This window comes from Terrapene carolina, unplaced genomic scaffold, assembly GCF_002925995.2.
Source record: "Terrapene carolina triunguis isolate 2854851 unplaced genomic scaffold, T_m_triunguis-2.0 Scaffold136, whole genome shotgun sequence".
NCBI lineage: Eukaryota > Metazoa > Chordata > Testudines > Emydidae > Terrapene > Terrapene triunguis.
Genome location: NW_020664487.1, coordinates 240,692 through 268,669, shown reverse-complemented (window position 1 = coordinate 268,669; position 27,978 = coordinate 240,692). Strand labels below are relative to the sequence as shown.

The 27,978-nt window shown below is 46.4% G+C and overlaps 1 protein-coding gene across 1 annotated transcript in view; it reads right to left on the bottom strand.

The window, feature by feature from the left end:
- SCD5 (stearoyl-CoA desaturase 5) overlaps positions 1 to 27,978 on the bottom strand; it is a 67,293-nt gene that overhangs the window by 10,940 nt on the left and 28,375 nt on the right. Inside the window, exons 2-3 of the mRNA XM_026653340.1 lie at positions 11,736 to 11,866; positions 1,956 to 2,161 (exon numbers count right to left, since the gene is read on the bottom strand). Of these exons, the coding sequence (XP_026509125.1) occupies positions 1,956 to 2,161; positions 11,736 to 11,866 (337 nt within the window). The remainder of the gene's footprint in view (positions 1 to 1,955; positions 2,162 to 11,735; positions 11,867 to 27,978) is intronic.

The window sequence follows — 27,978 nt, the reverse complement described above, 5'->3', positions numbered from 1 at the left end:
TGTGTGTGTGTGTGTGTGTGTGTGTGTGTGTGTGTGTGTGTGTGTGTGTGTACGTCCTTCATTCTGAGCTTTTGTCCCATGTTGTGCAGTTAAGGGCCAGAGATTGTTGTACCTTTACTCACAGAGAATTGTACCTTACACCAGGCGTTCTCAATCTTTTTCTTTCTGAGGCCCCCCAACAGGCTATAAAATCTCCACTGCCCACCTGTGCCACAACTGTTTTTTTGCATATAAAAGCCAGGGCCAGCGTTAAAGGGTAGCAAGCAGGGGAATTGCTCGGGACACCACGCCACTGGGGGCACCGTGAAGCTAAGTTGCTCAGGCTTCGGCTTCAGCCCCGGGTGGTGGGGCCCGGGACCCTGGGCTGCAGTCCTGTGCAGCGGGGCTTTGGCTTTCTGCACTGGGCCCAAGTGAGTCTAACACCAGCCATGCTTGGTGGACACCCTGAAACCTGCTTCAGCTCCCCAGGGGGCCCTGGACCTCTGGTTGAGAACCACGGAGTAGTTTGATTGCAGTTAATGGAGTGGATTATTCATGGACTAAGGCACTACTCAGTGGCCCAAGTTCTGCTCTCTGTTACACCAGTGTAAACGTAGAATACCACCATTGAAATTAACGGTTTTACTCCAGATTTACGTTACTGTAACTGACAATGGAATTGGACCCAGAGTGAGTAAGGATGTCACCTAATCTGGTCCTAAGAAATCCACTAGAGAGGTACAATTCAATATTATTATGACCAATCAGACTTCTTTGTTTTTCCAGGAAGTAAATAATAAGCTTCTGTTCTTACAACAATGTGGTGTTGACATAAACAGGTGCATGTTCCTGAGAAAGAGAAAATGTAAACTCTAAATTCACTAGACTAAATAGTCCAAAACTCAACTGTCAAATCCAGAGCAATATCACTTGCTAAGACAATCTTCCCTGCACAGAACTGTACCTTATGCCACAGTTATATAAGCACTACAGAAATGCCTGTCTGAGACAGGACATGATTCACTCATGCAAAGGTGAGAAGACAATGATGGAAGCTCAAACACACTGCAAAGGAGACTTTGCAAAGTCCTGGGGAATTCTCCACGGCTCTCCAAAAAGCAACTAAAACAACTAGACCAACGCATTGCATCAGTTTCATCCCTGGTCCAGGCCCATTGACCAGCGATTCGTTCAGCCCTTCCTGGGCGTTTTTGCAATGCGAAGACAAGCATGACTGCCCTCTCTTCCCAGTAGTGTCCAAAAATAACACTCTGGTTACCAAACAGAATTGATCCAATCTGCCTTTTAGAACTCAATGCTGGGAATAGTGCCTACATCCTAGGCAGTAACTACTCATCATAGAAAATACTATAATTTCAATATAGGTGGAAACATCCAGATCAGTATCCGTTACCATAGTGATGATAATGGACTGGGGAAGGCTGCAGTCTGGTCTGTACGAACCCAGCGGGCCAAGCTGATGACATCTCATTTTATAAAGGAATTAAGGTACTGGGAGAGACAGCAGTTCAGCTCGACTGGGTCCCGTGGGCCGGGTTGGTGATCATTGGATAATTCCGACAGAGGGATATGTTTTATTACCCACTGAGGCGGTTAATGATGATCATGTTTATTGCATTAATTGATAGAATCCAATTAAAGCTCCAGATGCAGACTTTTCTTTTTTTTCCCCTGGTGTTTTTGGAAGAGGGGAAGGTAAGAAAGGGGCAGTTTGCTCCGGCAAGGGGGTCTGGGAGTAAGAGCTTGCAGGACTGATCTCCTGGTACCCAACAGGTTACCACTGCGTGGGGTGGGCTCTACTATTTCCAGACAAGTTTAGGGAAGGGCATGTTGGGGAGGAAAGAAAGGGAAGTATAAAATAATGTATCAGAAATAGACTAAGCGGAAACACCCCCACCCCCCCCAAACCTCTGCTCAGATCCCCGCTTGGGAGCAGTTCCAGAGCTTTCACTTACTTTCTTTGAAACCGCACAACAGGGTCATCCAGCAGGTCAGTGAAATCCAGCTTCCTGCCTTTTTCTATGACATCGCGATGCTTGCGGACAAAGAGCCAGCCGATGTGGGAGAAGAAGAAGCCACGACATGCATTGTGGGGGTCAGCGTCCGTCTCCGAGTACTTGTGATGCACCCGGTGGTCTCGACACCACTCAAAAATGTCATTCTGTGGAGACAGCCAGGGAGGGGTGAGAGATACAGACTTGGCATAATGACTTTGGTAACACTTTATCTCACCCCCTCCACCCTCCAACCACACCCGAATATATTTGAACCGCAGAATGATTCTCTGAATTGGCTAAGAAAAATAAATCACGTCAGATTAAATCAGGGATTGAAACCACTAGGGGAAATGTGTGTTTATATACACAGAGGGTTGGCACTCGTATAGCCAGACCCTGCTGTTTCCTAGAATCATAAAAGATTAGGGTTGGAAGAGACCTCAGGAGGTCATCTAGTCCAACCCCCTACTCAAAGCAGGACCAACCCCAACTAAATCATCCCAGCCAGGGCTTTGTCAAGCCGGGCCTTAAAAACCTCTAAGGATGGAGATTCCACCACCTCCCTAGGTAACCCATTCCAGTGCTTCACCACCCTCCTAGTGAAATAGTTTTTCCTAATATCTAACCTAGACCTCCCCCACTGCAACTTGAGACCATTGCTCCTTGTTCTGTCATCTGCCACCACTGAGAACAGTCTAGCTAAATCCTCTTCGGAATCCCCCTTCAGGTAGTTGAAGGCTGCTATCAAATTCCCCCTCTCTCTTCTCTTCTGCAGACTAAATAAGCCCAGTTCCCTCAGCCTCTCCTCATAAGTCATGTGCCGGAGCCCCCTAATAATTTTTGTTGCCCTCTGCTGGGCTTTCTCCAATTTGTCCACATCCTTTGTGGGGGGCCCAAAACTGGACGCAGTACTCCAGATGTGGCCTCACCAGTGCCGAATAGAGGGGAATAATCACTTCCCTCAATCTGCTGGCAATGCTCCTACTAATACAGCCCAATATGCCATTAGCCTTCTTGGCAACTAGGGCACACTGCTGACTCATATCCAGCTTCTCGTCCACTGTAATTCCCAGGTCCATTTCTGCAGAACTGCCGCTTAGCCAGTTGGTCCCCAGCCTGTAGCAGTGCATGGGATTCTTCCGTCCTAAGTGCAGGACTCTGCACTTGTCCTTGTTGAACCTCGTCAGATTTCTTTTGGCCCAATCCTCCAATTTGTCTAGGTCACTCTGGACCCTATGCCTACCCTCCAGCATATCTACCTCTCCCGCTTAGTGTCATCCACGAACTTGCTGAGGGTACAGTCCATCCCATCATCCAAATCATTAATGAAGACATTGAACAAAACCAGGACCAACCCCTGGGGCACTCCGCTTGATACCGGCTGCCAACTAGACATCGAGCCGTTGATCACTCTACCCGTTGAGCCCGACGATCTAGCCAGCTTTCTATCTACCTTATAGTCCATTCATCCAATCCATACTTTTGCAACTTGCTGGCAATAATACTGTGGGAGACCATATCAAAAGCATTGCTAAAGTCAAGATATATCATCATGTCCACCGCTTTCCCCATATCCACAGAACCAGTTATCTCATCATAGAAGGCAATCAAGTTGGTCCGGCATGACTTGCCCTTGGTGAATCCATGTTGACTGTTCCTGATCACCTTCCTCTTCTCCAAGTGCTTCAAAATGGATTCCTTGAGGACCTGATCCATGATTTTTCCAGGGACTGAGGTGAGGCTGACCGGTCTGTAGTTCCCCGGATTTTCCTTCTTCCCTTTTTTAAAGATGGGCACTACATTAGCCTTTTTCCAGTCATCTGGGACCTCCCCTGATCACCACAAGTTTTCAAAGATAACGGCCAATGGCTCTGCAATCACATCCGCCAAGTCCCTCATCACCCTCAGATGCATTAGACCCAGACCCAGGGACTTGTGCATGTCCAGCTTTTCTAAATAGTGGTGAAAGAGCAGGTTAAGGACTGAGCTTCTCACCTCCTCCCCATGCTGTGCTGCCCATGCAGCAGTCTGGGCGCTGACCTTGTTTGTGAAGACCAAGGCAAAAAAAGCATTGAGAACTTCAGCTTTTTCAACATCACCTGTCACTAGGTTGCCTCCCCCATTCAGTAAGGGGCCCACACTTTCCCTGACCTTCTTCTTGTTGCTAACATACTTGTAGAAACCCTTCTTGTTACCCTTCACATCCCTTGCTAGCTGCAACTCCAATTGTGCTTTTGCCTTCCTGATTACACCCATGCATGCTCGAGCAATACTTTTATACCCCTCCCTAGTCATCTGTCCAAGTTTCCACTTCTTATAAGCTTTCTTTTTGTGTTTAAGCTCACCGAAGATTTCTCTGTTAAGCCAAGCTGGTCGCCTGCCATATTTGCTATTCTTTCTGCACATCGGGATGGTTTGTTCCTGCCTCAATAAAAAAAAGCCTTGGTAAAGGCTTTTTAAAAATACAGCCAGCTCTCCTGGACTCCTTTTCCCCTTATATTAGCCTCCCAGGGGATCCTGCCCATCAGTTCCCTGAGGGAGTCAGTCTGCTTTTCTGAAGTCCAGGCTCCATATTCTGCTGCTCTCCTTTCTTCCTTTTGTCAGGATCCTGAACTCAACCATCTCATGGTCACTGCTGCCCAGGTTGCCACCCACTTCTACTTCCCCTACCAATTCTTTCCAGTTTGTGAGCAGCAGGTCAAGAGATTCACAGCCCCTAGTTGGTTCCTCCAGCACTTGCACCAGGACATTGTCCCCAACACTCTCCAAAAACTTCCTGGATTGTCTGTGCACTGCTGTATTGCTCTCCCAGCAGATGTCAGGGTGATTGAAGTCCCCCATGAGAACCAGGACCTGCGATCTGGAAATTTCTGTTAGTTGTCTGAAGAAAGCCTCGTCTACCTGCTCCACCTGGTCTGGTGGTCTATAGCAGTCGCCCATCACGACTTCACCCTTGTTGTTCTTGCCTCTAAACTTAACCCAAAGACTCTCAACAGGCTTTACTCCAGTTTCATACTGGAGCTCTGAGCAATCATACTGCTCCCTTACATACAGTGCAACTCCTCCACCTTTTCTCCCCCGCCTGTCCTTCCTGAACAGTTTATACCCATCCATGACAGCGCTCCACTCATATGAGCTACCCCACCACGTCTCTGTTATTCCAATCACAACATAGTTCCTTGACTGTGCCAGGACTTCCAATTCTTCCTGCTTGTTTCCCAGGCCTCTTGCGTTCGTGTACAGGCACCTAAGATAACTAGCCGATTGCCCTGGTTTCTTAGTATGAATCAGGAGGCTTCCCCTGTTGCACCCTCCTCCTTGTGTTTCCTCCCGGTATCCCACTTCCCCACTTACCTCTGGGCTTAGGTCACCATCCCCCAGCGAACCTAGTTTAAAGCCCTCCTCACTAGGTTAGCAAGTTTCCTTACCCAGAGGAACCAGCTCTGCAGTGGAAAGGAGGTGACCCTGCAGAAAGGATTTTACGACTGCATTCCTGGACCACTGTGGAGCTCAAGGGGTCCATTTCTCTTTCACCCTTGATATAAAATTGGCCCAAACCACAAAATTCAGAGATGGATTCAGCCTCTCCTAAAGTTGCTGGACTCCAGAGAGTTTTCATAGAGCCCAGTATAGAGATGGGGCTTGTTGTGAAGTGTAGATCTGGATTCAAGCTTCCCCAATGGTTGGCTTATTCCAATTTGGGGGGTTGATTCAGGCCCATCTCCAATCCTAGTAAAAAGGACACCAAGGAATTTGTTCAGTGTCAGAAAATAACCACCCATAGTGGCTGGTGCATCAAATGTATCCAGATAAAGACAACAGACACTGGTGGTGCTGAAAGCCAGACAGTGTCCATCTTACTGAGTTGAATGAGACACTCAACAAATCTGCCCTAATCTTGTCCTTCTTAGTGATTTCCAGTAAGCCATACTGGAAAGTCACAACTGCTGCAGGCCCACAATAATACATCTCTTTCATCATGGACATTTTTCTTTCCCAGGATGCAGATTCACTGCCCTAGGAAGAAACGAGTGTTTGCAAGACCCAGAGCTGAAAGAAATCCGATTCACCTCCACCGTGGTTACTGCAGACCAGTGGCCTAACTGGAGCTCATATCCATGAGAGAGCTCAGAGGATATTTTTTGAAGTTGGTTTTTCCTGCAGGTCTCTAAGTCAGCAGCATCTGGCCTGGAAACAGGTAACTCTCACTCTAAAAATCCATACTGCTGTTCTACTGCTGGAGGAGATGCAGTTGGGAGGATGGCTTATTGCTGAGTTCTGGTATAGTTTGCTTCGCAATGGAGCCAATGTCACTGTACTGTCCACAAACCAAACAATGGTACCTATTCATTACCATCCCACACATTATCCACTGCCTACAGCTCATCATCAACTTCTCTAGGGACGAACGCAGCACAGAAAATGGGTCAGATCTTTTGAGGTGCCAACTACCTTCTTCTCCCACGGAACTTATCAGTTCAGCACCCTACAAGAGTTGGCCCAATATGTGACAATGGGCCAAAAGCACCTGGGAGAAGGAACAAACAGCAGTAGCCTATCCCTAGGCCAAAACAAAGCTTCAACAGAATTTTAAACTTCTTAGCTACCCGTAGCTTCAGCACCAACAAAAAACTGCCCACAATATGCTGGAAAATTAAGGCTCAGAAAAGCCAAAGATGATTTTCACTCACTGGACTTTTGTCACGAGTTTTATTTTTATCTTGAGGTCTTTGTGAGAGTGACTTGGGAAGTCAGCTGTAATGATGGTTGTTGGAGGGAGAAGGTAGGAAGTGTACCTGATTTAGGTATTAGAATGCCTTTGTTATAGGATCTGGTTCCTTCATGTGCAAATGGGCTGGGACAAAAACCTTAGACCCAAAACTCCCCTGAACATTGGATCTCAGGTCAGGATACAAATTACAGCTCAGGTTCATGTCTGCTCAAGCGGTCATGAGATATGAAGGTCAGTTAAAAGTCTGATGGCAAAGAATGGCTGTTAACAAGGTTTCCTGTCCCATGGTCAAGCATAAATTCTAGAGCCACAGTTTTCAAGAGTGGGTATTTAAAGTGAGGCACTTGAAGGGACTGAAATACCATAAGTGGTCTGATTTTCAGTGGTCCTGAGCATCCATTGTCTGAACATCTCTGAAAATCAGGCCACTTATTAGGTGCCTAACTATAAATTTGGGCTCCTAACTTTAGGCCCCCCCGTTTGAAGAGGTTAGTCTGTGCTCTCATCTATAGCAGTGTGTTAAGCAAAAACCATTCAGCAGAGCAGCCTCTTCTTTCTTCCCACTCTTGGCACGACCTGGAAGGCAATACAGCATACGCCATCCAAAGCAGCAAGTGTTTTAGGAAGGGCAATAGGATCATCACGGTCAGCTGCAGCAGCTTTCTTTTCAGCAGGAGAAGAGAGCAGACAGACCGCGGGGGGTTTCTGGGAAACATCCAGAATGAGGCAACAACAAAGAGTGTACGTTTCACCATGATTGATGAAGAATGCAGTAAGTCCAAGAAGACAACGGCGTAGGTCCACATTTTGTGAACTGAGAAGCTTTTGTGGCCCTGTATATCAGCTGCCAACTTCTGAGAGACTGTATGGTGTGAATAAGTAGTACTGCTGAGGGAGACTGGGCCACAGAACCAAAGAACCTGCCTCAAATCTGTAAATGAAGAAAATTTCATCATCCTAAACTTGTATCTGGAAGACTTCCAGGACTGCACATAAATAACTCCTTTCGACCTCCGTTCCAGCAGAGAATTAAAGAACAAAGAGACACTGGAAAAACTCAGCTAGACTATTGTCCCCAGACTATAGTAAAGTGAGACTAAGTGACATTTGTATGGGAATGTTAATGTAACAGTAACCACTGGAGTCCTGATTCCTGGCATGTGACAAGGGTATTAGTTTTTTATAACGTTAACCCATATCAGGTGACTGGGACCAGGAAATACAGACAAGTCTCGTTCCAGCATTCCTGTCTGTCACACCTTTATTACATAATATCAGAAGAAAACTAAAGCTTTGGTGAAAATGAAGCATATGAAGTCACCTGAACCTCAGTCTGGCTGAGAACTAGTGAAGATAGTTGCAGTGCTTCCAAACCTGTCAGGAAGCAAATAGCATTGCAGAGAAACCGCAGAGGCTGAAATCCTCCATAATGCTAAAAGGGGCAGGTCCAGAGGCACTGGAATTTTACATTACACTCCAGTGGGAGCAGGACGAGGCCTGAGGAGTGCTAGACAAAGTCATTTACAAACGACAAGAATGTCACTTGGGAAAGGCACATATTCTTTACCAAATTCATAGATTCATAGATTCCAGGACTGGAAGGGACCTCGAGAGGTCTAGACCATCCCTGATAGACACTTATCTAACCTACTCTTAAATATCTCCAGAGATGGAGATTCCACAACCTCCCCAGGCAATTTATTCCAGTGTTTAACCACCCTGACAGTTAGGAACTTTTTCCTAATGTCCAACCTAGACCTCCCTTGCTGCAGTTAATGAAACTATCGATCACGATGTTAGAGGCCTACATAATAAAGCTAGTTGTGGGTTAGCCAACAACCAGCTCAAAGCAATGTTAGTGCAAGAAATTAACTTGGCTTTTCATAGACCAGTGGCTATTTGCAGGGCTAGTGAAAAAGGTGCTTCCCCAAATGAAAGTGTTAGTGAACTGCGAAGGAGCTGAAGTGCATCTAATTAAAAAATGCGTAATGACAGAATAGAAGGGCAAATAAAACAGCAGAGACCAGAACTGTTTGTAACAAATACAGAGGCAATCACAACGTGATATGTAAACGTGTCAGACACGAGGAGTGTGGCGTCATACATGTAATAGCAGGAAACATTAGCACACATTTGAAGTAAATACAAGAGTAAAATACATACACGAACATACAGCTAGAAGACAAAGCCCTGAGGAAGATGCAGACCAGATGTCTTTGTTGGGTCTCTTAAAAAGCTTGCAAAGCGAGGTTTTCTAACAGGTTGGTTTGTGACATAGGAAATAAATGAACTAAATTGAAATTCCAGACAGATAGCTGCAGCTGAGTGCAAGGTAATCAGAGCAAAAGATTAGTGACTGCCTGATGTTAAGTTCAAAACCAGCTTGTTTCATACAGTAGGCACAAAATAAACCCAGGCGGAGTCACAATGGCACAGCTCAGTAAGAATGGATATCACTCAGGAGGATTTGACATAGTGAAAGAAAGGAGCTGAGGAACAGGAGGAGTGTGAAGTAAATATGACTCAGCTACTGTCCCATTTCTGAAACAAAAAAGTGATTCAACCTTACAAGAGCTTGAGAAAGTAACTCTAGCGGGATGGGCAAGGTCAAGAGAAACAGCTCAGGTACCTCCAAGCATAAAAGTCTACTGGGACTATAGAGATAAAATTGCTGCATCTGATAGGATTTGTGCAAGAGACACCATGCCACAATAGCACACAGCATGAAGTAGAATCCACAGTGGCCCTGGAGATGTGTTTATACTGAGATATTAGACATGGTGGGATGCTGTAGCTCCTCCGATGCTACCTGCTGTCCCTGAAGCCAACATAGGGCAATGGCCAGCAGTCATGGCAACCACGATAATAGTCCTGTCACTGGCTTGCTGGCTCTTTAAGGAGAGTAGGGCTCAGCATGGCCTGTGACTGATCAGCTACCCCTCCACCCCAGACATTTGATCCTGATTGGATAGGGATCAAAAGGCCCTGTCCAGTTATCAGTCCCAGCTGGGAAGTGGTCATGCAATGCCTACAAAGGGTTGAGAGAGCTCAGCTGGATGGCAGGGAGTTGTAGAAGGGTGGCTGGTTCCTCTGGATAGGCCCTGGAGAAGGGACTCCCAAGCAAGCCTGGGGAAAGACTAAGGAGGGCTGCATGAGGGAGGCTGGCTCCTGTGACGGGCTCTGGAAGAAGGGAAATTCCCCGAGTGGGGAGAAGCCCTGAGTCACTGCTCTGTAGGAGAATGGGGAAGAGCTGAGAGCTGAGCCAGGAGGAGAAGTAGACCCTTCTGTTTATGTTGCACATGGGGCTAGTGTCTACGTTTGTTACCAGCGCCTCACCAGTGGTGCTGAGGGAGACCACTGCCGGGGGTGTGTGTGGCTGAGGCAGGGTGAGTAGTGCAGTGGCAAGTAGAGTGACCAGATGTCCCGATTTTATAGGGACAGTCCTGATTTTTGGGTCTTTTTCTTATATAGGCTTCTATTACCCCCCACCCCCGTCCCCATTTTTCACACTTGCTTGTCTGGTCACCCTAGTGGCAAGCCACATGTGGGTGCTGTGGAGGCTGACCCTGCCACAGGCCCCCACAGCTGAAGTGAATTAGAACAGCCCTCAGGCTAGTATAACTTACACTGGGTGACCTGGATGGTGCCATTGTGACTAAATAGGGGTGCAAAGGCAGCGCAAAGCCACTTTTAGGCACCCCACTTATCTGGATTTGCACTGTCCGCTCCTCAGCCATCGCTGATGACTGAGGCCAACGTATCCAAGTGGGAAATCGGCAGGAACACAGGAAGCAGAATTCAAAAGAACCACAACAATCCTGATCACTCGGATCCGAGGCGGACGCAGGTCTACAGCAATTAAGTGGGGAAGATTTCCTCTGAATAGTGGCCAGCGGTTGCACTGATTTTTTGTTGATTGTTCATTGATTCAACTTAAAAGTGGAGCTGTTGTTCAACACACCAAGCAGCAATGTCATGACACTTCGCAGGGCTGCTTTGCATCAGTGGAGTGGCAGAAAACTGCCAGTGCTCATACAGGGAGCGAGGGCAGTATGATTGAATCAAACATATCCTAAACTGCTTTAAACAACAGCTCTGCTGTGCTCTTTGTATTGGGAGGAGAGATTAAGATTAGCGCTATCTAGTTTAGAGAACAGGATGAATAAGAGAGGTATACAAAATAATGAATGGTATTGATAGAGGTCCGTAGGGTGCTGTGATTCACCCTCTCTCATAATGCAAGAAGTAGAAGGTGGCCAATCCAAATGAAAGGAAACAGGCTGAAAACTGATAAAAGGAAATGGCTTTCATTCATAAAGTATAACTTAACCTGTGGGACTCAATGCCACAAGATGTTATTGAAGCTGACAGATTATTTATATTAGTAATAAGATTTACAGTTACACTAAAGAAATAAATGTAAGTGATGCTGTGTTGCCTAGTGGATAATGCACTGCACTAGGATTCAGGAGACCTGAGGTCTATTCCCAGCTCTGCTACTTGCCTGCTGTGTGACCTTGAGCAGATCACTTCATATCCCTGGGCCTCAGTTTCTCCATCTGTAATATGGGGCTAATTATACCTGCTTTGTAAATCTGCTGTAGAAAACCACAACATGTTGTTGCTTTATTAACTAAGATAAAAATAAGCTTAAAATGATATCATAAGCCAATCTCTAGTGGCCTGGTTTTAGGAAGAAACTTTATTATATGGGCATGGTAGCATGTAATTGTCCTCAGAAGCATTGGTACTGAGCACTTTCAGAGTCAGGATACTGGACTACATGGACCATCACTCTGATCAGGTTTTCCCTTGCACTGGATGGTGTGTACAAATAAAGAGGTGATCACTGCAGCCCTGCTTTCGCACAGTACAGAAACAGGTGGACGTTTGGGTTTACTTGGAATTTTTAATAGCTGGCTTCTCTTCACATAAGAGACCCTTGACTGGCCTGAAGAGAACACTGCACAAAGACCGAAGGTCACACCTGACAACCTCATCCCTACCTGAAAAGCCATGGAGTTGGCCGCGGCCAGGAACATCCTCAAAGGCAGCTTGGCTTTGTAGGACCTGTGACTCCACAAACGATGTGCACCAGCTGTCACCCCCAGAGCCGTCATTAGGAAACACAAATATGCTGCAAGACAGAAGTATATATAAATAGTGCATGTCAAGTGTCTGGTTTTATTCTTTTCCTTGGTTAAAAAAAATTCCTTCTGCTGTCTAGTCAACCCTACAGGGAGATAGTGTCACCTAGTGGAGAGGGCACGGGACTGGGAGTCAGGACAACCTGCTGTGTGACCTGGGGCAAGTCATGTCACCTGTGTCTCTTCTCCCACCCTTTGTCCACAGAGACTGTAAGCTCTTCTGGTCAGGGACCGTCCACACTGCCTAGCACAACAGGCTGACAACGTTGGTTGGGACCTCCAGATGCTACTGTAATTTAAATGGCATCTAAGAAAAGTGGATTAATCTGATGCATTCTATACTGCACTAGAGAAACCATTAAGTTCTCTTCATTATGTTATGTCAGAAGGGAGGCAGCCACTTGCCGTCCAGGTCTTTTGTTGAGTCTAATTTGTCAGCTAATTGAACAGGTGCCATTGACACCTCTGTAGATAAAGGTTCTATCAGAGTTCCCATTATACAACCCACTAAGCTTTATAACTTGGCAATCAAAATTCACTCTCTGCTGAAGCTGGACATTCAAGGACTCTTAGCTTGCAGGCAGTTTTTTCTCCTCCTTCAAAACTCTTCTGTGTGCATTTTCCACTTCTGGCCCAGACAGCAACAAAATGGTCAGTTTTAAAGTTTGATTATTTTTTTTAAAGCATCTGAAACAAAAATTAACTTTTTCCTTTTTTTTCCTGGGGGAGGGGATTTTTTATTTGCCTCTGGGCCCTGTCAAATTCTCTCTTTTCTTATAATTTCCATTATGGAAGAGGCATATGGCATTTCCCCTCACACCTTTGGCTATTTCGATTATAAACTCTTTGGGCAGAGACTATCCACCTAGCACAATGGGGCCCTGATCTTTATTTTGGTCTCTAGAGGATACTGCCATACAAACAACAATAAAAGTAGGAATAAGGCAAGTGCCGAATAAAAATACATCCCTGCCAGTCCTGGAAGCAACAGACCAGCTTGCACACTTAACCATTAACATACTGCCTTAAATCACCACAGTACTCTTCCTTTCTCCCTGAGGGATCAGGCGTAAAGTTAGGCACATAAGTACAGTAGTCAGTGTTTACACACATACTTACCTGCTCAGCACCTAGCAGGCTTGAGCCATAAGCAGCTCAGGCACTATGAGTTATAGAAGAGCCCCCGCTCAGCATCTTTTCTTCCTTTTTATTTTTTGTTAATTTAAGTGTTGCATGTTGATTTCTCTGCCGTTGTGAAGAGAAAGCTGCTGCGGTGTACAGTGTATCCGCTAATGGACCACAGCAGCAGATTGGTTTTCCAGGGGACAAGAAAGATACAACAAATTTTCATCTGAAATGCCTAATTTCAAAGAGTTAATTTAATTTCCAAAAGCACAGTTGTACTCAGTTGAAGTCACTTTTGAATAATTGTGTGCAGCGACTATTTCAGACTTCCGAACCAGGAAAGGGCCCTTTCTGGGGTCAGTTTGATTCATTCACTCATTCGTCTCCTGATGCCATACGCTTTGATGATCTTGTTATTATCCCCAGTATTTCTGAATTCATTTGTAACAAACACTGCATAGTCTGGGTTGTTTTGTTTTACAACAAAAGAGAAAAGGCTGTGAGAATAATAATACTGCTGCACTGCTCATCTGCCGGGAGAAAGCTGGGGAAAAGGCTATTATATACAATCCATACAAATTGGACCAGTGTTCAAAAGCAAAATCCACTTAAACCTTCAAAATTCAAAACTACCCTACTGTCACAATCTATGGCATGTCTGTCTTTCTTAAACAGGAGACACTTATTGCACAAAACAATTTCAAAGTGTAAACTCAAACAGGCTTCCACACCGTTCCAGTTCCAGCATTGTCTGTGTTGTTCAGCAAGGACCTCATCATGCTGGGAATATATACGTGCATGGTGATTATATATACACACACACCTATTTCAGTCTCTGAATAAGTTTATTCAAGCAAAAAGGAAACAGATTCCAGTTTTGTATTATGAAGAATTTTAATTTTAAGTTTCCCTTTCAACAAAGAATGTTAGACGTCAGTATGTCATGCATTTCTTCTCACCTGGAGTAAACACACATTGCTGAGGTTTCCTGTCTATTTGTGTTTATATCATACCCAACAGCAACCCCTGCAGTGTGGTTGCAAGGAAATGACCTGAAATATTGGTGAAATTGATTAACTGCAAAACAGCAAAGGTTTGCACACACAACCTGAAAAAGATTGCAAAAGTGTCTATTAACTCTATAATCACAGTGGGTGAAACTGTAGCATCAAAAGTTGTGACACTACTCAGGGCTCCGGGGCTGTAAGTCATCTTGTTGCCACCTGTCTCCAGTGCAAGACTGTCTTGCCTTTGCCAGGTGGATGTTAACTCCCTAACACAACCAGCCAGTCAGTCACTCAGGCTGTACCAGCCCAACCTTTGCCCTGCAGGTTGAAAATAGATGCATCCCGGCCCCTTCAAAGTGTCTCTTTGTGATGTCCAGTGTCTTCCCCCACCTATGACATACTGCATCTGTTCTTTGCCTTTATTCACAGACATGCCACTCCCGCACTGTCATATTATTCCTTTTCATATCCAAGGGGTTGTCTTTAATGGCTTTCCATTGACTTTTCTGGGTTGTTGGAATGGGGGACGATTGAGCAACACATTACATAATCGGCTAGCCAAGGAGCGTTAACAATTCCCTCCTGCTTGAATGGGCCATTACCAAGACATGATTCCCTGGTGACTCACTTTCACTCCAAGACCCCAAGGGTATGACTGTCAATACTGTTACATTAGTCCTTAAATATTACCCGTACACACATCTCATAAAGATTATGAGTATCTATGAGTCACAGGCTTTCAGTAGAGACCAAACATGCTACCCTTGATGGATAAATACCATGAAAGTGGTGTATTAGGTGGAGTGAGTTTGTCAGGTCTGAGATAGGAGTTGCTTGTTAAGAACTCTGAACTCTTTGCCAGTTGGCACTAATGGGCCTGTGTCATAAAGGTAAAATGCAATAAAAACTTAATTTGCCAAAATGCTTGCAGATTCTTGTGCTGATTTTCACCCAGGTAGTCCCATTGAAGTCAAAGGACCAAACAGACTTCAGAGGTATCACACCAACAATGGATTTAGCCCAATTTATTTGCCCATTGTGAGTCACCATCATACTGAATTTGGCCCTAAATTAGTTCCATTTTCCATGTACCAAACCAACATAAGAGAAAGCAAGCAGAGTTTTTGGGTGGAGGGGGAAAGTTGGCAGGGGGTGTTGAACATCTGAGGATACAGTGCGGGGAGTGTTGAGGACTGGACTATGATATTGAGACAATGGCACCCTAGCTGGCTTTCAGACATCCTCTAATGGGGCCTAACCTGAAGTCAACTGAAAAACTCCCCATAGATGGGCTTTGGATCAGGTTCGTGATGCGTCAAGCTCTCTCTGGGCAGCAGCAGTCAATAATGCCGCAACTGTCTTCTAGGCTACAGGGCAATCCCTGGTGTGCCCTCTCCCTCGTCTAGCCTGTGCTCGCTCCATATGATTCATTGAGGACTGACACTTGTTCAGTGTCCTATTACCAAGGTTTGGTGGGCGCTGTTGGCAGCACTGGTTTGGACCTCTAAGATGGGGCGGCAGCTGCTGCGGTGGCTCAGGGCTCTTTGGAGGCCCTGATTCTGCAAGGTTCTTAAGCATGTGCCTATCTTTAAAGGCATTAACAGTTCCGTTGGCTTCAATGCTTAAACTAGGGGTCACCCAATGAAATTACTAGGCAGCAAATTTAAAACAAACAAAAGGAAGTATTTCTTCACACAACACACAGTCAACCTATGGAACTCCTTGCCAGAGGATGTTGTGAAGACCAAGACTGTTACAGGGTTCAAAAAATAACTAGATACGTTCATGGAGAATAGGTCCATCCATGGCTATTAGCCAGGATGGGCAGGGATGGTGTCCCTAGCCTCTGTTTGCCAGAAGCAAGGAATGGGCAACAGGGGGTAGATCACTTGATTACCTGTTCTGTTCATTCCCTCTGGGGCACCTGGCATTGGCCACTGTCGGAAGACAGGATACTGAGCTAGATGGATCTTTGGTCTGATCCAGTATGGCCGTTCTTATGTTAAAATCAGGCACATGCTTAAGTATATCACTGAATTCAGACCGTCCTCTGATTCCTGCGAATGGAATACAAATATTAATTGAAACTCCTACCATCCTTCCCACACATCATTGTAATGAGAATAGCTGCAAAGTATCAAGTCAGGAAAGAGGATGACGTGATGAAGAGTCCAGACTCTTTAATTCTCACTCTAGGTTCTTTGAAGCTGGCTCTCCAGCCTCATTCTAATTCTTTGCACAAGGCTTTTTTAAATGAAAGGACTGGGATGCCTATCAAATTAGAAAAATTCATTCTGTTATTTATCATATATCAACCTGACAGAGCTTAGTATCCAAAGAAAGGAGAGCCTGGCACAAGTGTCTCTAAAAGGTGGCCTTCCAAATTGCCCCAAAATGCAAATTATGGGAACAAATGTGTAACGAACAGGACATATGGCATATCCAGTTTATATCATAAATAATAATATGTTGCGCAGGATCGTGTGGTCCTTGTATCATTGTGAAAAGATATTGGTCAAGGGTTTTTGGACATGGGTGTTTGGTTCAGCCCTTTCTACAAGAGAGACTAGTAATGGCATTTGGATCGAGATCCAAATTCTGAAATAAGAGCCATGGCCCTCCACATATCAAGATCAGTTGACTTGGTGTTTTTGTTTGGGCCCAACCTCTAGTATGTCATTAATGGGGGCAGAGGTATCGCTGAAAGCAGCAGAAGGGTTCCAACAATTGCAGAGGATCAGATCATTTCTGTATCCAAGGGCAACATCTTAATGCTGCTCAGTTGTACAAAATTAGAATGAAAGATAACTGGGTTCAGAGGGAATAAATTCATTACAGTAAGGGGGCATTGATTTTCCTTGTCAATTCACTATTTATTTCACATTCTGTCCTGGGTCCTGGGGCGGGGGGAGGGAGGAGGAGAGAGAGAGAGAGAGAGAGAAAAACAGAGAGACTAGGCCAGATTTTCAACTGGTGTGTATTGAAGTAGTTCCATTTAAATCAAACGGTTTGCACCAGCTGGAAATCTGGCCCTTAGACTTTATTTGACACAGGGGTAAACAGCAGCAGGGGCCCTGAAGAATGTATGTGATGCTGAAATGCCACCAAGAACATGAATTTTAAAGCTGAAAGAATGAGAACATATTGCTTGTTTGCTGTTTTAATGTGGGAACGTGCTTGGGCACTGTCCATCTCTTTATACAGTGGCTTCCATTCGGATGGTCACCAAAATACTTTACAAGCTATCAGCCTCATTCCTTTCCCAATTTACACCCAAGTGACTTCAGTAAGAGCCAATGGGTATAAATGAGAGAAAGATTTAGCCCTAACATTTTTCAGGAATTACTTTACCCACCACTGGAGTGCAATCACCTCTGGGGCAGAACGTGACATCTCTGTAGCAGTGACTAGCAGGCTGCACATCAAGGAAGGCCAGGAAGTGGCCAATGTAGTATCCAACTGAAACTCTAGGGGGCATTCTTAGGTAGTTTCACAGGCAGGGATTTAGCCAGGACCCCAGAGTCCTTTAAGATGTGCCATGGGATCTTTAGTAGTCACAAATGGGCAGGACTTCACTTTGACAACTCAGATGACAGTCAGATAAAAGAAAAAAAAAAAGTGCATTAAGGGCATGATCCGGACAGGTGCTCAGAGCCCATATCTCCCAGGGACATCTATGGTGGTTGAAGGCCGACAGCACCTCTCAAAGTTGCTCAGCACCTTCCAGGAACAGGCTGTGACAGAGTCCAGTCCTGGGCCAGCTGAACCAATTGGAGATTTCCTATTGGCTTGACTGGGACCGGGATTTGTCCCTACACAAAACAGCCCAGGGAAAAGCAGCCTTTTTCTTCTTTCTCCCTTTTCAAGCTCCACAAGGAGCTCTCCAATGTGTAACCCCCAACCTCCCATCCCCAGCGACTAGAACAGCTGACGAGAACTGAAGGGTGAGATGGAGGAACTATCTGTACTGGGGATACAGGTAGCGATATAGGTGTAGTAGCTATGATGGAGCAAATCCAGTCTTACACCTATACAGTGCATCTACCCTGTGGGATTTGCAGTGGGGCAGCTACACCAGCATAAATATTCCATACATAAGCCTGAGAGCTGAAATAGCCCAGCAAAAAGTCCCCAACAGCTCTGGGACCAGAGCAAAGCAAATCTTTTCAATCAAATGTATTTCACGGTGAGATTAGACATGACACTTGTGGGAAATCAGGTCCTTGCAAATTTTACTTCACCACAGCCATCTCCTGATTTATAAATAGCTAATAAATCATCGCAGATCTACAGTGAGAAGACTCTAATCCCCAGCTTTCCTCTGCAGAATAAATTACAAACTCAATTTCAATTAGTTCACCAACTATTTGATTTTAAATGAACTACCTAAAATAATCAGAGTTGCCATAGTAATTACATGAGGAGATAGCGGCCATTTATATTCCTGGCTCGTTTTCAGAGCGCGACTGTCCTGACATATAAAAGAATTACATTTAGAGCAAACCCCTCCTACTAGCAATTCCCCTATATTCCAGAAGCTCCCTTCTGGATTTGTAATTGACAAGATCACATAAGCAGCAGCTAACAGTAAGGTCATATGCTTGAGTAAGCAGGGCCGGCGCAACCCATAGGCGACCTAGGCGGTTGCCTAGGGCACTACAATTTGGGGGGCGGCAACCGCGGCGGTATTTCGGCGGCGGGACCTTCCGCCGCCTCTGTGGGGGACGGCATTTCGGGGCGGGACCTTCCGCCACCTAGGCGGCAGAAAAGCTGGCGGCGCTCCTGTGAGTAAGGAAAAGAGCTGGCCACTCCCAAAAACACCTGGAATCAAATGATCACCAAAACATTAATGCTGCAATCATTTTATTTTAATAGATCTGTTAGTGCCTGGCACATGGTTTAGCTCAGAATGCTGGCAATGAGCTACCTAAAATAATCATAGTTGCAAGGTGGCCTTTCATGTTTATTTAACTGAGCTAACTTCCGAAATGTCCTGTGCTGATTTACAAAGCAAAGCAAAGCAAAATATTTTTATATATAGCCCACAAGAACGTGCAAAGTGGAGAAAGTGAGCGAGCACAGCCGGATTTACTGATACTAGGTTAAACTGGCATTTTGAGTTTAATCTAATATGAGAAAATCCAGTGGTGCGCTCTCTTGCTCTCTCTGCGCTTCACACATTATCGCAGGTCATCCCCAGCATTGGAGATTCTGGAATCAGAGCACGGATGACAATTTTATAGATGGTGCATAAAACACGAGAGCCCAGCTGGGCTGGCTCTTCCACAGCTGGACTGGCACTGCAGTGCTTGGAGCAGTAAAACACAATAGGTGATTGCGGTGGAGGGGGCAGCTTGTCACCAAATGAAGATGATGGGGAACAGGCAATAGCAAGCGGCCATAAACACGCTTTGGGCCATCCTCTCTCCTGCCTCTGGGAAAAAAACCCATGTACAGAAGGGAGGATTTATTTTAAAATGATGCACAACTCCCAGGCAGAGCCCTTTCCAACACACTGTGCTAATTGGGAGGGAGGGCTAGGAGTGGCACTGAATAAGCTGGGAGCATTGCCTGTGAAACAAGCAGAGGTCATTGATCCCGGAGGTTTGCAGAGGACAAGCCAATGAATCTTGGGCCACCACTACTCCAGGCCCTGCTGCCAGGGCCAGCCTGCACTAGGCAGCCTCCCTGCTTACCATGCTTGTGTAACACTGACAGACGCTGGTCGTCAGCGGGATCAAACCTGGGACCTCCCAAGCTTAAGGCATGAACCTCTACCGCATGAGCTAAAAGCCAGCTGGCTGTTAGCTAAGGGTGTAGAGCAGATTCATTCATTCATATTCTCTCTCTTTCCCCTCCCCCCCGCACCCTCCAGATGGGGCAGAACACCACACCTAGGTGGTGTGTGGGTTACACATGCACATCCCTCTCATGGTAAATGTGGAGAAAGCTGGGCTGGGGGGAGTGGAGTAACATCCCTTAAATCAGCAGTCACTTATGATGCGTATTGCACTGTAAATTATGCTGCCATATGAGAGGAACATACGCACTGGGAGCTAGATTCTTCCGCACAGCTCAGCATCGCCAGTCGGGCCCGGCCAGAGGTTCGAAAAGCACTCCGCTCCCTTTAGACCCCTAAATAAGTGGCTTGGCACGTTGGATGCTGAGCACTTGGAAATCCGGGCCTGTGTGGCTCTTCCATCATTCTTCATCCCGTCTGGCAGGCAGAGGGCAGGGACAGAGGTGGCTATGGAGAGGATGGAGAGGAGCTGGCGCTGTGAAGCTGCCTTTCCCCTCCAAAGGACCCCACCACCAACCCCATTTGTGTGGCACTTCTGTGCTTCCTCTCCACACTGAGCCCTTCACCCCAAACCACTTCATTCATCTACCTCCAACAAGACATTTCCTCTATCCACCAGCCTTCCAAGACCCCTCTCCTTCTCTCACATGCACTCTGCAGCACACTGCCCTTCTCGCCAGCTGGAGAAGGAAAGGAAGCAAAGAATATAAAGCCTTTCCTAAGATGAAGATACGGTCAACATGAGTTCGTGAAGCACTCCAAGGCATCAACAACACCACTTACTCCACGGGTGTGGGAGGTGATGAAACCTTCCCTTTCTGCAATCAACAGCAGCTGCAGTCTCAAAGCCTCATATGAAAAATCAGTGTTTTAAATTTGCCTTACATCCAGCCTGCTTTCTACTAGTGCTATGCAGATGACATCCTCATCCTGATCAACAAAAATGAGGACTGCGGAATTAACATACAGATTTGCAGAGATCGCCATTACTGCAGAGAATGGGGATGGGGGTGGGGAATAAAGAAACAAAGATCCAAGGCTCCCCTTCTGGAACACCTACGTTTCTCTGCAACTACTTGAGACGGGCAGTGCTTCAGATGAATGAACATCAGTGAGCGCTCCATATCCCACCGTGTCCTCCTGGCTCTCCTCTCATGCACAGTCCATGTGGAATATCTGCTGTGGTAAGAGTTTGTTTTAAAGAGGTGACAGGCAGATTTGTTATAATTACCACTATCCGAGGACAACATCCAAGTCATGGCACCAAACAGATCCAGCCCTGGGGGATGAACCTGCCTCGGCATTTTATTCCCTGTGTTTCACTGAGCTTCGGTCGGGCTTCATCTCTGTGTTTGAGCTCACTTTGGTGTTGCCAGGGTCATTTCTCACTTCAGAAGTGTTGGGCTGAGGTACAGGGGAGACTACTGAGCTACTTGGATCAAGGTAACTACTGCTGTGCTGGAGACTTCATCCCACTCATGATTTCATCTCTCTCTTTGGGGGGGTGCAGAGCTACAGCAGGCCTGAATTATACCATCACAAGGGGGAATTTGTAACTAACAGCCACATTTTCTAGAGCAGCCACTGGTTTTGCATGCCCGGTGCGAAAACAACTGGTGTCAAGTTTTCAGAAGAATTGAAGACACGCAACTCCCACCAACTTCCTCAGCACCTCTGATTATCGGCTAAGGTGTTTAAATATGAATAGCTAGTACTCCAGTAAAAGAAACAACGAATTCACACTGCTGTGACTCTTTTCACTAATTTGGCTCCTGAACCACTGAGGTCTGAGTATCACTGATCTAAAGCAAGCGTAGGTGTTTATCTCCTAAGAAAGTCAATGGGAGTGAGGTGCCTGAGTACTTTTGAAAAATCCCACCAGGGGCCCATCTGCATCTTTAGGCACCTAAATATCTTTGTGAATCTGACCTTTAGTCTCTCTGTGCCTCAGTGCCCCATTTGTAAATGGGGATAACAACACTGCCCTGCCTCTCAGGGGTGTTGTGAGGTTAATGCATTAGAGATAGTGAGGTCCTCAGATACGATAGTGTTGGGTGCTATGCAGACTTACTCAAGGAGTTGGAGTTTGCCTGAAAAAGTAAAGTTAAAGAAGCGCCTTTAGATTTGAGCCACGCTCAGGAGAACGAATGGAGATTACATGGCTGGTTTTTCAAGGCGGGAAGAACAGGCAATGCCCCATGTTGTATGCAGCTGGACAAGGAGTCTAGAAGGGCTCCCAGGATCTTCTCACTAGTCACAGGACTGATGCTGAGGGGAAGCTGACAATGGAGCATAATGAAGAGCAAAATTCAAGGTGTGAGAGCGCCGGGAAGCCAAGGCCTTGATGTTTCAGACCTGGCCTCATCCATAGCACAGCAGCCAAAGCAGGAGCTTTGAAGCCAGCTGACAATAGGTTGTCTTGTCTCTTGCCAAGATTCAAGTCTACACACAAAGGATTTAAAAGGATGTGGGTGGAGGGGAGAAGAGACACAGGGAAAAGAGGTCTGAAAAGAAATCAGAGGAGAGAGTAGGAAACATTCATATGCCTTGATCAGCGACCAAAGGGCCTTGTTTGTCCTGCGCAGGAGGCAATGGCACGTGTAGGCAGGCTGAAGAACAGCTTTGCCGGGGGGGGGGGGGGGGGGAGATACCTGTGTGTGAGGATGAGGCTGATGAAACAGTCTCCTTTTAGTGCAGTGAAATGAAACACTGAGCCAGGCAGTTAACAGTGTAATGTTATTAAGGCCAGGGGAAGAGGAGAAAGATTCCCAACGCCATTTCCCGAGAGCTGGCGTTAGCTCAGAGGAGCGCTCGCTTTGATCATGGATTCAAAGCTGCATCTGGTTCACTCCGTCTTTGGCATGGCATCAGGCTTCAGGCTCTGGCACGGAGGGAAAGTGTGTTACCGTGGCTGTGAACGCAGCCTAACATTCACCCCACAGGTTTATAACTCAGCTTGGGTGGGGGGAGGGATTGTTCTACTCTACTGTGTCACAGGATAGCTATTTTTGATAGAAGGCCTTCATAATAAAGATTAGATTACCTTCCTGGGTGGAAGGGTTAAAACGTCACTTGCAGTAGGGGCTCAGTTTCCCATTCACGCTGCATATAGGGGAAAAGAGCCCTTACTTAGGGGCTGTTTCTGTGTGAACACCCGAGTGCTTTGTGCCATGTTTGGTGGTTCTCCAGAGCAGTAGTTTGCTTGGGTCTGTGTAATGCTGATAGACCCCGGTGGGCGGGATCGAACCTGGAGCCTCGGGAGCGTAGCGCATGAGCCTGTACTGCATGAGCTAAAAGCCAACTAACTGGCTGTTTAATGAGTCTTTTTTTTTCCCCTCTCTCTCTCTCCTCGGTGCCACTAGATGGGACAGACACCAGGAGGTATGTGGGTTACATCTGCAGGCCTGTGCAGGCTCTGGGATTATACAGGCCTGATCTAGGCCAACGGGATTAAGATGGCTCGTTTGACTTTGGATATTCATACTATGTGTTGGGTTAAACCCCATTGGTGGTGTAACCCTCGCCCTTCATTTAAGATAGTTGTAAGACACCACTAAACTCCTCTATGGAACCAGGTAGCTAAAACAATGGGGGCCTCCAACCAAAACACAGGCACCATCCAAAACAAAGGCACATGTGAGGCTGCTCAGGAATGTGAGCTGTATGGGTGAAGGGGCTTTGCTGGGTATTGTTTTGAATCGAGGTGTACACCTGCATCAGAGAGGAGACCAAGACCACGACCACAGATGCTGAGAGAAAAGCAGCTGGAAGCAAAGGACAGAACCTGGGCAAGCCCTGGCAGCATGGCCCTGAGGAAAATCCTAGAGGAAGAGCTTTTGAGGCAGAGAGCTGACTGACAGAGGCTTGGAGCTCTGAGCAAAGATACGATTTCCTCTTTGATTCCTGCTGCTTTGTTCAGGAAACCAGGATTTAGTATGTCCTAAATAAACAGGATTGTGCCAAAGAAATACCCAATCCCATCACCAATTTCTTTTTCTGCCTGCCTGGAACAACTCACAAGACCCCAAATTTCTGCCTAACTGCTTGGGTCAAAAGCAGGATTAATATATTTAAAGTGGAGGGGGCAGGTGACAATTCCAGGCTGCTCTTGCTTTACCCCAATGCCCTTTTGCTGCTAGCAGAACACTGTCTTTCGGGGGGGCTCTTCTTCAATTATTTTAACAAAGTTATGGCCTCCGGACCACACTTTACGTAATCTGGTACCTGTCCACATTAGCCCTGCCCTCTGCAAAGATTCATAGCAGTAGCACAGCTCTGGCTCTCCATATCCCTGCTGTAGGTCACCAGCCACAGAGCTTATCTGCCATAGCATGCACATGAGGCTCTACAGCACCTGCTGTTCATTCCCGTCAGGCAGTCGCATGGTGTTTGTGCTGCTCCATTTATGTGTGCAAGAAAAGGCTGCAGACCCACTGACTTAGTGCAGGGCCTAGTTAGCTCTCCAGCCCTCAGCAGCAGGGCAGTAGAGCAGTATTGCTATTGTAGGCAGTGCCATAAGGCCACGGCTCACTCTTACTAGACTCTTCCTTTTCCTCCCTCTCCACATTTTTCATCTTTCATTTTCCTGACCCCTCATTGATCCCTGAGTGATGGAACTACCACATCGCTCCTTGCCAAGGAGGCTTGGGAGAGGGGTTGTGATACACCCCCAAAGGACCCATTATGGGGTTGGCTACCACGGGATCTCTCAGCAGTTGCTGTGGCTGCAGGCAGCACGAGCCTGCCGTGCTCATAGAACTAGAAGGGACCTCGAGAGGTCATCTAGTCCAGTCCCCTGCACTTGTGGCAGGACTAATTATCTAGACCATCCCTGAGAGGTGTTTGCTTCTTGTCCTGTCCTCAGAGGTTAAGAACAACAATTTTTCTCCCTCCTCCTTGTAACAACTGTTTATGTACTTGAAAACTGTTATCATGTCCCCTCTCAGTCTTCTCTTCTCCAGACTAAACAAACCCAATTTTTTCAATCTTCCCTCACAGGTCATGTTTTCTAGACCTTTAATCATTTTTGTTGCTCTTCTCTGGACTTTCTCCAATTTGTCCACATCTTTCCTGAAATGTGGCTCCCAGAACTGGACACAATACTCCAGTTGAGGCCTAATCAGCGTGGAAGAATTACTTCTCGTGTCTTGCTTACAATACTCCTGCTAATACATCCCAAAATGATGTTCACTTTTTTTGCAGCAGCGTTACACTGTTGACTCATATTTAGCTTGTGATCCACTATGACCCCCAGATCCCTTTCCGCAGTACTCCTTCCTAGACAGTCTCTTCCCATTCTGTATGTGTGCAACTGATTGTTCCTTCCTAAGTGGTGTACTTTGCATTTGTCCTTATTGAATTTCATCCTATTTACTTCAGACCATTTCTCCAGTTTGTCCAGATCATTTTGAATTTTAATCCAATCCTCCAAAGCACTTGCAACCCCTCCCAGAGTGGTATCGTCCGCAAACTTTAAAAGTGTACTTTCTATGCCATTATCTAAATTATTGATGAAGATATTGAACAGAACCGGACCCAGAACTGATCCCTGTGGGACCCCACTCTTTTGCCCTTCCAGCATGGTTGTGAACCACTGATGATTACTCTCTGGGAATGATTTTCCAACCAGTTATGCACCCACCTTATAGTAGCTCCATCTAGGTTGCATTTCCCTAGTTTGTTTATGAGAAGGTCATGCGAGACAGTATCAAAAGCCTTACTAAAGTCAAGATATACCACATCTACTGCTTCCTCCCTATCCACAAGGCTTGTTACCCTGTCAAAGAAAGCTATCAGGTTGGTTTGACACAATTTGTTCTTGACAAATCCATGCTGACTGTTACTTATCACCTCATTATCTTCTAGCTGTTTTCAAATTGATTTCTTAATTATTTGCTCCATTATCTTTCATCATCATCTATCAGTCAGTCAGTCTTCGTCGCGATCATGGCACGTACCAGTTGTCTCCACTTATTGTTGAATACGTACAGGCCACTTTGAGCCCAGCTTAGCCAGGGGAACAGTAGCCGGTTTGTTGTGCTTTCATTGTGGTGAAGCAGTTCAGGGGCCATCCGCCTGTGATTGGCTGAAATACGCTACCATGCCTTTGAAATGCAATTAGAAGGAGCACTTTTATGCTGAGAGGCGAGACTGCAGGCTCTGTGCAAACAGCTCTTTGCTCTGGAGTGTTTAAACACTGATCTAGTGCTGCCTTTGTTTGGTTTTCTTTCAGTCTAGATTTTCCGAGGGGAAAAACGACTGTGAATATAAGCTACTAGGACTGCAGTTTCAATTGGAATCCTCGGGCCCTCTATTTATTTTATTTCCTCTCTTTTTTTGAGGAATCGCGACAGCTCTTTCCACTTAGACAGGGATGTCGGGCTAGGTCCACACATAGTTTTAGGTACCTAACTGCCAGTTTAGATACCTACGTACAAAATTTAGATCCTCAAAACCCCTGCCAAGTTGCCACCTAACACTAAATTCTCTAGGCTCCTAAATTGCCACCAGTAAAGTCCCCTAGGTGCCTACATTTCTGCTAGTGGGCGTGTGCTGTGCCCTCAGCCGCTCTGCACCTCACACCTAAACCCCGGTGGGATTCTCAAACTAGGCACCCCCACCTAATTCACCCGCAGGGCCCGATCCGGTAGGCGTGCTCCAAGCATGCCTAACCCACACAAAAGACAACCCCTTGCACCCCAGTGGTTACAGCACCTGAGATGCGGGAAACTCAAGCAACACTCTGCCTAAGCAGGTACCCAAACCCAGGTCTCCCACCTGAGTGCCCTAACCACTGGGCTGGGCTATAGGGCGAGTCTCTCTCCAGTTCTCCCATTGAAGCTGTTCCACTTTATATAAGCTACTTGAACAGTCCTTGGAGCAGGGACTAGAACCTGGGTTTCCCCCAGGAGTGCAAGTGCGCGAACCACTGGGCTACGGAGTAAATCTCACCTCGCTCTCTAGCCCAAGGTCGGTGACTAAGCCCTGTGAGGGGCGGGGCCTAAGCATTTCCTACGGGCTAGTTTAGGCAGATCCCTGCTCAGCATGCTGGCGTCTGAGTTAGGCTCCTAACTCACCCAATGCATTGTACAGGAACCTGAGTGCCTCAAGTTGGAGCTGTGGATTCCACTGGCACCTAAGCCGATCAGGCACTGCAATGCTGAGCCTACGTTCTCTTTGTGGATTTAGCCCTTTGTCTTTCTACAGCACTGTTTTAAAGCTACTATAGTATACAGACTTGATGCTAATGGAAGAAATTGGTGCTAGATTACTGCAGCGGGGCTTTGGGCTACAGTCCTGCCATTTCATCCTTGCGAACGGCGCCTTATACCCACATGGAGTCAGTGCACAAGTACGGTGACAAATTGCAGGATTTTGAACCAATTGCAGGATCACATAGGTTTGACATAGATGGCTTCCGAACCAAAAGTCCAGTTATCATGGGATGGGAGGAAGCACCAGATCATGAACCTGCGCCAGCCCCTGCTCAGCCGGGGCAGCCTCCTACCTGCAGGCAAGCTCCTAGAGAGGATCCAGGGAGCAACAGTGGAGGGTGGGAAGAGGTGCAAGCAACAGGGGTGGAGCCTTGGGAAAGAGGCGGGGCAGGGGCAGGGCTCTGGAGGGAGGAAGAGGTGGGGCAGGGGCCTGGGGGGTTCCTGTTACCAGCAATTAGAAAGGCGGCAACACTAGGATCACAGCCTTACTTTGTAGAGTGTATTGTATACAAAATGCCTTTATATGGTAGCAGAGGGAGAGGCTTCCTTAAGAGGCGTACCAAGAGAGGAGATCTGAAGACTGGGGAGCTGCTGAGATGGAGAGATGTAAGTCAGCTGTTACACGTGGCAGAAGCTGAGAGAACATTCTTGCACCAACAGTAGTGACACTGTAAAGGGCAAAGAGGAGACCAGTGGTACACAAGGAAAGGGAAGTGGGAGAGGATGAGAGAGTTTAATTTCCAGGATCTTTCCTAATATGCAAACTAGAAGCCAGTGACTTGCCAGGCTGAGTTATGTTGTGCAGGTGTGCAGATGCTATTTATGGGAATATTCCACAATCAATAGACAAAGTGTTTTTGTTTTACCATCTTTGTTAATGATCTAGAACAAAATTAAATGACATATGAACTATAAACTACAGAAGATGCTAAATTTGGAGGTGTTTTGAACAGCAG